The 13,544-nt window shown below is 33.0% G+C and overlaps 2 protein-coding genes and 1 long non-coding RNA gene across 3 annotated transcripts in view; 2 read left to right on the forward strand and 1 right to left on the reverse strand.

Moving 5' to 3' along the window:
• The window catches only part of Nlg3 (Neuroligin 3), a 129,873-nt gene extending 126,657 nt beyond the window's left edge, over window positions 1–3,216 (forward strand). The window contains exons 11-12 of the mRNA XM_089714890.1: window positions 513–671; window positions 914–3,216. Of these exons, the coding sequence (XP_089571016.1) occupies window positions 513–671; window positions 914–1,748 (994 nt within the window). The 3' untranslated portion in view covers window positions 1,749–3,216. The remainder of the gene's footprint in view (window positions 1–512; window positions 672–913) is intronic.
• LOC149490081 (uncharacterized) overlaps window positions 1–13,544 on the reverse strand; it is a 417,590-nt gene that overhangs the window by 211,019 nt on the left and 193,027 nt on the right. The gene's annotated exons all lie outside the window — the stretch shown is intronic.
• Window positions 12,685–13,544, forward strand: part of LOC149490084 (uncharacterized) — a 238,421-nt gene continuing 237,561 nt past the window's right edge. The window contains exon 1 of the mRNA XM_089714903.1: window positions 12,685–13,434. The gene's annotated coding sequence lies outside the window, so the exon portion shown is untranslated. The remainder of the gene's footprint in view (window positions 13,435–13,544) is intronic.

The raw sequence follows: 13,544 nt of genomic DNA on the forward strand, positions 1-13,544 counted from the left end.
TAGATACATCATCACCAAATTTCGACTCTAAACATTTGCATAATACGGTTGAAATTTCTGTGTACCTCCAAGTTGTAGATAGCCTGGGGGACACAGACCACGTTGTAAGCGACTCTGGGGCAAATGGGACTCCAGGGCTAAATATAAACTAAACGCGAATGACTTCCCCGAGGGTAAACACGACGAAATGTGTAATCTACGGAAATGTGATATTTTAGTCGAGAACTTAAACGACGAATTTAGATTAGATTTTAGGGTTTCTAAGGAGTATTTGCTAATGGAAAAGTTTTGTTGGCAATAATACACTCGAAAGCAAATTAATATTAATATTTGGATATTATTTAATCAAATTTAAAAAAAAACACATTACGTCATATTATTATTCATTGTCCTTTCGTACTTTAAAAAATCATGTGAATAATCAGTCCCGGTTGTCAGCAAAAGTTTTACGAAAAAATGTGAGCCTACGGGCGATATTGATTAAATAATTAAAATTTGTATTCTTGTACCAGGAATCCCAATGAAGCCCAAGAAAGTGACCCAATTCGCGATGGAAGACAAGATAGAATACGAATGAAGAATTTTGAATGGACCGCGTATGAAGAGGTTCATAAACGGTACCTGAATATTGACCTAAAGTTCAAACTGAAAAATCACTACAGAGCACATAGGTAAGGAGTTTAAGATTTGAATTTAAATAACGTGAAATTATTTAAAATTTTGCAATGTTGTTAATATCACGTTGAAGTATTTTTAGTAATAGATACCTAATGTACAATCTTATATCCACACACTGTTATCGTGATTTATACTCAAAAATAAATAAAATATTGTATTATAATAATTGTGTTATAGACATCTCCAAACATCATCTTTATAAAGCAGGATTATAAAGCTGTTTCTTTGTCCACAGATTGTCATTCTGGTTGAATCTGATCCCAGATTTACACCGTCCAGGCGGTGATGATGTACCGCCATCTCATCACCAAATCGAGCATGAAGATTCGTCCCTACAACCCACAATAAAGACTTTCACGCCGTCTTTCAAGAAAGCTACTGAAATGATCTTACCTGATTCAGCTACAAAGGTTCCACTATTGTCACTTTTGAATGTCACTGCCCCAATGAACTTTAATGTGATTGGCAATGCTGTTACTCAAAGTACTTCAGTATCTGAAGTACATAAATCTGATACACATAGTACATCTCCACCAGAAGACGGCTTCGCAGCATATTCCACAGCATTGAGCGTAACAATAGCAATTGGCTGTTCCCTTCTTATTCTTAACGTGCTAATTTTTGCTGGTGTATACTACCAAAGAGATAAAACCAGAATGAACGGTCAAGGCGACCACACGAACGCACATTTGAAGAAACGCGTAGAAAACGGACAAATGCCGAACAACATTTGTGGTGATTTAGAAAGCGCACTATCTTTCCAAACAAGTTTAAAAAACGATCCAGCTACTATTCTTAGTCATCATCATACGCATCATCACCAACTGCCTCCTCCAGAATTTGCTGATCTCCCCAGCAATAACGTATCTGGAATGGCCACTTTGCCACGCGCTCCACCACCTCCTAAAATAGGGAAGACTAATATAAATACATTAGCTAGTGGGCAATTGCAGGAGAATCAGCCTCTCCTATCGCATCAGATGCAAATGATAAATACGAATACATTGACAAAGAAAAACACGCAATTGAACGCAAAGTCGAATGTGACCATGGAGGAGCTGCGGGTGTGACGTCAGCGAGCTTGACTGCAGCGAACCGGCAGCTGCAGTGACATGCGGCATCACGACGAGATCGTGTGACTCCAGCCGGACCTTCTGCAGGGCGTGTCGGATTATATCTAATAATCACGCTCTTTTAGAAGGTGTAAAGACTATGAACAGTGAACTTGGTTTAGGAAATATAGTGATCGTCAGTTTTCAATGAACTATAACTGATACTGTATACGCAATCATGTTACGACGTCGTTCGATAGAGGTGTCTAAACCATAAACATTCGTGATTATAAATTAATAGGAAATGTAGTGTTATTATAATCATAATTGCGGAAAAACGAATTCGTAAGTGACCGCACTAAAAGATTAAAAGACTCGTTTTTAGAAAGCGATATTAACAGTGACGTGTTTAATAATAAGATAGTGATACTCATATTGATAGATACGATATTGAGTTGTGGTATTGAACAATGTTAAATAAACATTGACTTCGATGTAAATTTTTTGTATATAGTGTAAGTGTAAAATATTGTAAATATTCGGCTAAGCCATATCCAAGGTAAGCAATGTAACTCGAGTAGTAAATAAATTATGATGTCGAAGATTGGATAAAGTTTAGTGAAAGGAATAAAATGTATGATTTGCTCAAGAATGAGTTTGATGTATAGAATGTTGATCACGAAATTTCTTAACAAACCAATTACTAGATAATGAATTGTGAGGAGTTATTTACAGATGATGTTAGATGAAAGATTAAGAATTAAAGCCATTTTAAATAACCAAATTTACCACTAAATTTTCTTTTTTAAAGAACTTTTTTTTTGCCATGATAGAGTAAAAACAATTTGAACATTGCATGTAAAATTTAATGTTTTATAATGTTCTACTTTAATGTCAATCAAATTAACGATCGAATTGGTTTCAGTTTGAAATTATATACCAGGAATGAGATAATTAGTTTTAATTATTTTAACATAGACGGACCAATAGTTTGTGTAAATATGTATATAGAATTAGAAACGGAATAACAGGTTGTAATGATCATGTTACCAATGTTTATCTTGTATCAAATTAACCCTTTACTGACTGAATAGTACTTGACACCAGAAAACTTTGTTTAATATATTATCTGTCCCTGACTTTTAATGTTTTCTTCCATGTATGTTTGTCATTTTATAAAATTTCAATAACAACTTGAAACTTCTACTTCTCTACTTCTAAATTTTGTTACGTTAGTATGTGTATTGAAAACATTGTGACCTAAAACATACTCTTGGGAGACACTTAAAGCTGTCAATTTATAACTTAAACATGGCTCCACAAGAAAAAGCAATATGAACACAAATCTTTATGTAATTTAGTATGATTATTTTCAATTTTGTAACTCTTATTTTTTTAGCAAATACATTTTTATCTACAACAGTCAACTCAATGTTATACAGTTTATATTTCCCTGGATTCATGTAGTATGGGTGATTTATGTAAATTAACACAAATAAACATTTATAATTACCTTATTGTTTTGTTTCAAACTTCTCTAACCAAATTCATTAACCCATGAAGATGGCTGATTTAAATCCGAGGCTTTCAAATTAATATCCAACTCGACGCCATTTCTTAAACTGAACCCGTTTAGACACAATATAGTCTGATGGTTAGGGAGCCAGGTGCAAATTTGGTTAACTATTTCCTCTCAAGAGATAATTCGTCAGACGCATGAGAGTATAGTATTATAAAGCCTCGTGAACGTCAGCTGGCGCTCGGTTGGGGGGGTGAGCGGTTGTAGCCTCCCACGCACATAGGAAAAAAAATACATTCATTCATTCTCTCAGCTAAAAATTTGTCAAATTGTAGCTAACCCAATATCTCAACGAAAAAAAATAGTCAGCTGGTTACAACATGGTGATACGTCAGCTGGTGTCTCGAACATGAAAGTTAAATTTAAAGAAAAATTTATTTTCCGTTATTTCCTCTCAAACAAAAATTTACCTGATGATAGCTTAAATGTAACTGTGGATAAATATATATGTCAGCTGGCTGTATCTTGGTGGAAAAACCGTCAGCTGATACGGGAGGCTACAACCGCTCTTCCCCCCAACCGAGCTCCAGCTGACGTTCACGAGGCTTCATAATACTATACTTTGATGCATTTTACTAATTACCGCTTGAGAGGAACTTGGTCATAAAATCTGCTGCTGGCTCCCGGACCATGAGAACTGGATAAAGCGTTGTGTTTAGATCCCAAGAATAATTTAGTATTCGGTTTCCACATAATGTTGAAAATACGGTAGTTTCTGTTCAGGTAATTATTTATTTAACCGGTGTAGACCCGTTTTGTATTCCGTTCTCGTACACTTTGCTATCAATTCTGTATTCCGTGTCGACACAATGTTAATAATAGCACATTGCTATGAACTATTTTTAACTGATGCTTCCTAAAACGATGGAGGTTCGTCATTGCATATTTTAGGCCTGTAAATTTTCATCAGTGTCACGTCCATTGCTTATCTTTGTATCAAACTAAATTCTACCCATAGGTTAGGACAATCGGTTTTCGTTTGCTTTTCTATTTTTTAGAATCTATAATATGATGGAGTTGCTGTTTAAAAATATAACATCTATTATTATAAATAATAAAATAATCTATTAAAAAGATACTAACAAATAAATTTAATTCAGGTTTACTTACTAAGCGATATTTTCGATAATCTATTTTGATCTTCGTTAAACTATTCTATTAATTAGCTCGTCTCATCGTACCTCGTTACCTTGTTTCAAGCGAGTCGTTGGTAAACAAACACTTCTGTACCGCTTGAGGTTTTAGATCTATACCACTATTAGGTATTGTTTATTTAATATTAAATTTATATTTATTAGAAGCTGTTCCTAGTTAACCAGTATCATCAAAAGTTATAATTAATAAATTTAAAAAAATAAATAAATATTTCAAGACAATTTTCACACACGGCACGATCTGATCCCATACTAAGCTTTTGCTTGTGTTATGGAAACCAGATGGCTGATAAACATACATATATAATTTTAAATAAATACTTATATAGATAATTAACACCCAGACACAGAGCAAACATCTATGTTCATCACACAAATATTTGCCCCGGGTGGGGATCGAACCCACGATCTCTGGCTTTGAAGGCAGGGCCACTACCAATCAAGCCAATCGGCCAGTCAAAATCATATTTATGGTCAGAGTTTTTATTATTTAAATCAGCCCGTCTTGATAAAAACTGGATAAACAATATGCTTTTTTAAATGGACAGCACTCGTATTTTTTTCTTTTAACCTAGAATTTGAATTCCTATTATAACATGATATAATATTTGATCTAAATATATTTCGATTGAAATAATAATATTACTCGCAATCTTATATGTTACTGCATAGTTCCCGAAAGAAATATTTCTGTATCATAAAAATATTGTTCTAGTTTGAAACTTTTGCTATATGTGATGCTATAACTTTTATTCCACGTCTTATTTCAGGCGCAGGATGTTCGATAATAAAATACTTCACAACTTTTGGAGATATAAAATATAGATAATATATATCTACCGAATATTATAAGACTTACATTATGAAATACAAGATAATTATTTAAAAGTTAACTAAAGCGTAACTTATTTATTTAAATAGGTACACATCACAGCTGACAATTTTAATCGCATGTTGCGGTAAAATGCCAGCCAAATTGTATGCACACAGCACAGTTGAGGTTAAAAATTTTTTATTAAAAATTACATTATTTAGCACAATTCATAGATAACTGAAAATTTATGTCTTAATCTGATCAGAGATTTCATTAATATATAAATAGTTTAGTACCCAATTTTGTCAAAACACATAGTACCTAATTTAAACAACTATATTATATTTTAAGACGTCGATAAACTAAAACCTAGTACTGTTAACTTTACTAAGCAAACCCTACATCCCTTAATAATTACAAAGTTCAATCTCAGTGTAATTAATATTGTTACGAAATAGAATATCAATACAATACAAGTAAATTTATCTTTGTATTTGCGGCCATAATCTGGCGAGTTGGTAACAAACTAACAAACTAGATAATGTGCTGAGCAAGAAACAAGAACAAACTTAACACAATTAGTTTAGGAAACTTGGAAATTTTAATTAATGCTAACGTTTTGTGGGGCTTTAAAAAGTAAATAACTAATTTAGTAGAACGTTTGAGATCAGATGTTATAAAGAAATATAAAATTGAAAACAATAATGGATGAACTTTATTGGAGGAAGTTATTACTTGAATGCGTTTAACTAAAGTGGATGCAGTTTTATTAAATTAAATTGTTCCCGTTATTTCTTTATGAAATGAATTCTTAATAAACAATTACAAATCTAAATGTGAATAAACGTAGATACAGATAGTGATTTAAAAATTAAAAATTCATTTTCTCAGTAAAACGTTCGTACTCGTTTTCATTACCAAGAGCATAAATGTATAAACAATGAATTAAAATTCACTAAAAGAAACCTTTTCAATACACGAATAAAAAGCTTAAAAAACAGGAAAAACATTGGTTATAATATTTATCTTTATTTTTATCAATAGAAAGTGAATTTATCGGGGCAATGGAAAAACGAAAGTTTGAATCAAAACAAATCTGTAATATACCAATGAAATCCCAAAATAGATTCATATTTATTTATATCGAGATCATTTTTACTTCAAGTTAGTATTGGGATACAAATCTTGAATCGGTCCATTGACTTCATCCATAAACCTTTGAAGAAGCCCCGACATATTACATATACGGACATTTCGTACTTGGTCAATAGGACAAATAATATCGCATTTGTCAACTGATTTCTCTCTTTATTTTTCAAGTTCTAGTAGTTTATATAGAAATTGCATTGGTCTGCATTATCTCTGTTTATTTTAGACATATTATTGAGAATAGTCGCTGAACTTTTGGCAAAGGCAACGAAAAAATCATTGGCGATATTTGCAAAGATATTAATATATCTATTAAATGAATGATCTAGTTTTTATTATAATTTTGGAAGCATTATCCTACCCTTTATCGAACCATAAAATACTTTATCAACTTTTTAAGCAGTCCTGTACTAAAATCAAAGCTATAAAAGACATTTCCTACTTCTACAAAATTGAAAATGGCGTAGGGTCCTTTAAATTATATTTGACGCAGTATCCTTATACAGCAGCAATATAAATAACTAGTGGTCCGCCCCGGCTTCGCCCGTGGTACATATTTCGCAATAAAAGGTAGCCTATGTCCTTTCTCAGGTATCAAAATATCTACATACCAAATTTCATGCAAATTGGTTCAGTAGTTTAGGCGTGATCGAGTAACAGACAGACAGACAGAGTTGCTTTTGCATTTATAATATAAGTATGGATTAGTGATCGCTGATCTGCCATTACCTATTAAAACTATAATACCACATACTGGATAATACCTAATATTTCGCTCCTGTTGTTCCAATCCCTGAATTAATAGCTGCAATTCGTCTGGCTCTAATAAACAATAAACAACAGAGATAGTGGACAAATCTATTCAAATTAATAATGTATCGCTTGATAAAATAATGCGATATTAGTACAGCCAAAACAATCGAGATTTGATCAGGTTTGATCCTAGGATGAGACCAATGTTTTGGTTTCACAGGACCATAATACCACAGATTATTTAATAGTTACTACGTAATCACATGGTAATGGTGGTAAATATACAACCTATTTGTATATTTACCATTAACTAAGGGAAATAGAGTGAAACAAATGTCAGATTGTATGTGGAGTTATTTTCCTCGGCCGAGCCACGTCTTGACCGAGCTTCGCGCAGCAATTGCTTCGCGAGGCTGCTCGCTCTGTGAGGACTCGCCTAATAGTATTTGTTCCATAATTATATGGTAAGACTTTGAATTAAATTTAAAGGTATGCAGAGGTTTTATTTACAGATATCTATTATTTGCACATAATCACTATTTCGAGAAGTGACGCACCGAGGCAGTGAACGCTATTTTTTTCGTCGCAGTAGGATAAGAACACAGAAGTAATATTGAGAAGTGACGTGATTGTTTTTTGAAAAGTAATTGATAATTTATATTTAACTAGCTTTCCGCCCGCGGCTTCGCCCGCGTTTTTAAAGAAAAACCCGCATTGTTCCCGTTCCCGTGGGATTTCCGGGACAAAACCTATCTAATGTGTTAATCCAAGTTACCCTCTTTATGTGTGCTGAATTTCATTGTAATCAATTCAGTAGTGTTTGCGTGAAAGAGTAACAAACACACACACACACACATCCTCACAAACTTTCGCATTTATAATATTGTAGTAGGATTAAGATTCATATTTATCTTCCTTCACTGCAATGCATTCAGTAGCTAAAAAATCCTTTCTTTTTCCCTTCCCCAATGAATTCCCATTTAAGTTTTTCTCTGAAATTATTTATATTACATCGTTAATTTTTCTAATGTTTTTATTTAAAATGATTTCACTTTTCATAATATTCATTACATAAATGTTATTTTTCATGTAATCTGGTTCGAAGTAACCGTTAATCTATAGAAATATACAAAACTACGACAAATTAAAGGCATAATGAATTAAATAAAAGTGTATTATTTATTATTTTCCTGTTGTAACCTTCAACTGAAAATATGAACAACTTTGATCTTTATAAATATTTCAAGCTTTCTCTAGTATGACTTTATTGAAGTGAAATAATCTAATAAAAATATTTATTTAGATGATGATACTTTAATCTACCTATATTCCTACTAATCTCTACTAATATTATAAATGCGAAACTAACTCTGTGGCTTTCCCGCTAAACCTCTCAACCGATTTTGATGAAATTTGGCACAGACAAACTTTAGACCCTGAGAAAGGATATAAGCTAGCTTTTATCAAAACACCACACGGGCGAAGCCGCGGGCGGACGCTAGTAGGTATTATAAATGCGATAGTTTATATCGGATGGACGGATGGACGAATGGATGTTTGTTATTGTTTCACGCAAATATTACAGAACCGATTACAATGAAATAATGTATGTAAGGTAACTGAAGGGCCGAGAATGACATACGCTACTTTTTATCCCGGAAAAACGGTAACTACGGGTTTTTCTCTGAAAACGCGGGCGAAGCCGCAGGCGGAAAGCTAGTAATATATAATGTAAGATATAGACTATACGCGCTATATAACTTATGGCTATAAAAGTTGTGAATTTTAACGTTTTACTTTCTATTTTCCTTTGCTCACACGTTGTGAAACGAAAAATATCAAACAAATAATATATTATTCACATTTATCTAGATCTAACTGTAGTAGGTAGTCAGTTATTTAAATAAAAATACTAATATATGCTGAATAAGTTATGCATGAAGCTTTTAGCGGCCAGATAAAAGCCAAATTGCTATCAGAGCCAATCCGAATTTTGAATATTTTCAATTATTGAGTGCAATTTTATTAGGATATAAAGGTAAAATCAAATTTTAAACATCGCACTAAAATTGCCTCTGTTTATGTTTCATCGATATAACTTTTTACCTGAATTGAACCGGGTTTATTTTTATTGTAGTTTTCATATTATATACTGCTGTATTCCGTCAAGCTGCTCGTCTCGGCTTCTAAACTAATAAAATATAGATTAGAACGAAACACAGAACAGAACGAAAGAAACATTCTTTCGTTCTTTCTTTCTATGTCACTTAAGAATACTGTAGTTGGTGTAAGTTTTTTTAAACAGTCCAAAAGTTTTCACCCTCGTATTTATATAGCGCATGTTTTAATCTAAATAATTATAATTTATACTACTGTAAAGTTTCATCAAAAGCTGTCCAGTAGTTATCGTGAAGGAGTAACAAACAGCCATACACAAACTTTGTCATAATACAAGTAGGATATTAGTATGGGTAATATTCAGCCCACGCGGCAGAGATTACGAGAGTAGCCAAGCAATTGATAGAATAATCATACAGGATAATTATCTGATTCATTTAGCAATTATATCTATTTATATAATGGACGAGTAAAAATATTTACGCCTACACAATAAACTAGACACCGAATATTAATTTTGCGTCTTAATAGCAAAAGAACTTAGAAAGTGGGCTAATAATAACAAACATAATATTATAATATTATTTTAAACACAATTGATTTTTCTGTTTGTTTATTTAAATTGTTGTACTCAAAAACTCTTGAACTGGTATGAATGTTTTATAACACAAAATAATTTTATCATTAGAATCGGTTTACAAACTGAACGGTGTAATTAATAAACAAATTAACAAATAGGATTACAAAATGTTACGACATTTTATATCTCAGCTAGATAAAAAAATTCCTGCATATAAATAAATTTTTGTTATTAAATATTAATATTTAAGTCTATTTGAAATAACAATTAAGTGTACTGTGTAAGATACATGAAACTCAAACTCAAACATTTATTTATTCAATTAGACTTCTTCTAGAAGCCCGTTTGAATCATCATAACATATTTTTAACATTTACCACCGATTCGGAAAGCAGTATCTACAAAAGACTGCTCAATACGCATTGTATCGCGTTCACGTAAAGAAAAAACGTTCACCTACATTTAACGACATATTGGATGATTCTAGAACAAATTTACACGTAAACAAATTCCCTCTGGGGTCAAGTATGACGTCACAGGTCCCTATTAGTGGTAATAGAATTAACAAATATATATCTATCCTTGTCTTGTTTAACCGACAAGATAAGGACGGAATTAGCACCCTCGTCAATGTCTATTGGATTACTGTCATGAAAGATTCTTAGTTCCGAATGTAATGGTATTAGTTGGTTAATATTTGGTTTGGGTAATACGTTGATTTTTGATGTGAAAGAATATATTTCATGCAACTAACCCGGAAGTACGAAAATCTGGAAGATTAAGGACTATATCAGTCATAAAAATTATTAATTTTGTGAGCGAACATTTTCAAAAGGATAACTAACTACTACGATATTTGATATGAATCGTATACGAACGAAATACATTAAACTGGATTTTTGATATTATTATTAAAGAGCATACACATTGTCATTTATTCTTAAAATACGATATAGGTAAAAATGCCTGTAAACTGTAGAGTGTGGGTGCAGATGCATTTTATTTTCTTTTTCACTAATTTACCCACGGATTAAACCCACGAATCCTTCGTATAATATCGCTACTTATTAACATATAATTGAAAACTAATTTCATCGTTTTAAATAATTATAATCTGAGATATTCCAATAACACTGAAAGTATGGTCGAAAAATTGAAGAGCATACAATACTTTATTTCATACTAAGAAAAATATTGTTTCTTCTCCTGTTCCTGTACAATTCTATATCTAGATATACAAGCGTCTACAACAGCGCAAATACAATCCAAGAAACCTAGCTATACTCATTAATTGGAGAAAAAAAACCCGAGGACTTTATTAAATTTTCCGAATAAACCGCTCTCATTATTATTCCACTTTCACACCGTGAAACCTTTATGTAAATTCCACGTACATGTATTAGCATGTTGATGTTAAATACTTTTCTATGTTACAGTGCATTTTCATCAAACGAGCGAATTCTCATTCTAACCTCACTATGTCAATTTTTTTAGTGTAAACAGGGGTAGAGCATTCTTTCGTTGTGGCTGGTTCACACTTTGATTAGTGCGAGTGCAGGTGATGAGTAGTACTACGTGTGGACAGCGACTGTTTAGTGCGAGTGTTTAGTAGGCTGTGTAGTAAAGTGAATAGAAGCGTGTTCTATTTTTTTGCGAGTGGACTGCGAGTAGCCACGTCCCGCGCGCCCTCCCTTCCCCCTCACTCGCAGCGTGCCTGCACTCGCACTAATCACCTGCACTCGCAGTCAATTGGACACTACTCGCACTACACACCTGCACTCGCACTAATCACCTGCACTCGCAGTCAATTGGACACTACTCGCACTACACACCTGCACTCGCACTAATCACCTGCACTCACACTAATCAAAGTGTGAACCAGCCATTGTTCTTAGTGCGTCCGAAAAGATTCTATGCAATGTTGCTTTGCCCCTTTGCTTGCTCTGACATAAAAAAAAAAATTTTTTTTTTAAATGTTCTAATACTGAACAACATTGAATACGAGTTTTCGTTTACACTAAAATATCACGAAATAATGCTCTTGCTCTAGCTCTATGTTCGTTTGATGTAAATTCACCGTTACGCGATGTGGGAAAAACTTTTTTGTTACGTCGAATTCATTACGAGTTATGTAGGTACCTGCCTTTTGGATCGTGCGTAAAAATCGTTCTCTGAAGGATTTCAACCTAGTTGTTTGTTAACTCTTAATTAATTGGAAGTTAGATTTGAAAGTATCGCGGGTAAACACAGAAAAAAAAGCCTTCACTCAGAGATAATTTGGTTTTCTCTTGGTGAAAGATTAAAAAAATCGGTCTAGTAGTTTTTGGGTTTATACCTATAAAATTTTCTCTGTCTACAGTTTTATCTGCATTTCTCTGCTCCTATTAGTCTTAGCGTGATGATGTATTTAATAGAGATTCCTTGTTATATGGGCTATCTAACACTGAAAAATATTTTCAAATCAATCCAGTGGTTTCTAAGATTAACACGTTCAAACAAACGTTCAAAATAACTTAACTTGACTGCGTTATTTTCACACTAAAATGAAAATATAAGAAACAGCATAGCTTCTACAAGAAGCCCTTACGATGTTCTAAAAGGGTGTTGGGTAGCTTACACCCGCTACGAACTCCTAATGTATTTCTTTGATTCTGAGATCTGAATATACTTTGTTTTTCTTTCATTTGTTTATTTTGTCTTTGAAATAAATGTCTTCGCTGTTTTCTTTAATTGATGTTGTTTGTTAAAAGTAGGGATGTAACGATACCGATACCGATACCGATATATCGGCCGATATATCGGCCAGCCGATATATCGGTATCGCCGATAATAAATCAGCCGATACCGATATTTTTTTATTAAATTCTTTCTTTTCTTTTATGTTTTTGCATTGTATTCATTCATATTGTTTTATTTCTGTTTCTGTAATAGTGTTAAGGAAGAGCGGAACCTACTGACACAAGCATTTTATTTGCTTACTAGGAGTGCTCCAATCACAAATTTGTTTATGTAAAGGAAAGATATAAATAATTTTGAATATTTTTAATTTTTAACGTGATAACGTTTTTAAAATCGTTTTAGTCGGGTGACATGTTCATAAACTTGTGTCACACCAAAACCTCACGAGCGCGATTGCAGGTATAACGAGAGAGAGACGGACCAATCTCCCGTTTCATCTCGAGCGCTGCCACTGCATTATGTTATCACGTAAACATCTCGATCGTAAACCTACTTTACAAACAACCAATTTTTTTGATATCAAATAATTCAAAAACCCGCGCCCAATGAACGATGCGGGAGGCCGCCCGCGCGTGCGCACTTTGTTTTCTAAAAAAACTCTACCAATAGTAAACTTTTATTAGGTACTGATTGTATGTGTATTACTTAAAGTTTAACTGACTTCGTAAAATAATAATCTATACTTATAATAAATCTGTAGAGAGGCCAATTCTGTACATGAAATATATTTAAAAAAAAACTATGAAGGGGTGATAAGGGATCGCTACTGATGCCAAAAATGCAATCAGTAAAATTTTTGTCTGTCTGTCTGTCTGTCTGTATATTCGTTATAGAAACAAAAACTACACGACGGATTTTAACCAAATTTGGCACAATTATTCTTCATACTCCTGGGCAGGTTATAGTAAAAGAATCATGTATTAAATCG

Source organism: Colias philodice, chromosome 3, assembly GCF_061535455.1.
Source record: "Colias philodice isolate Cphi_HAF_F1 chromosome 3, ilColPhil1 Martin Lab GWU primary, whole genome shotgun sequence".
NCBI lineage: Eukaryota > Metazoa > Arthropoda > Insecta > Lepidoptera > Pieridae > Colias > Colias philodice.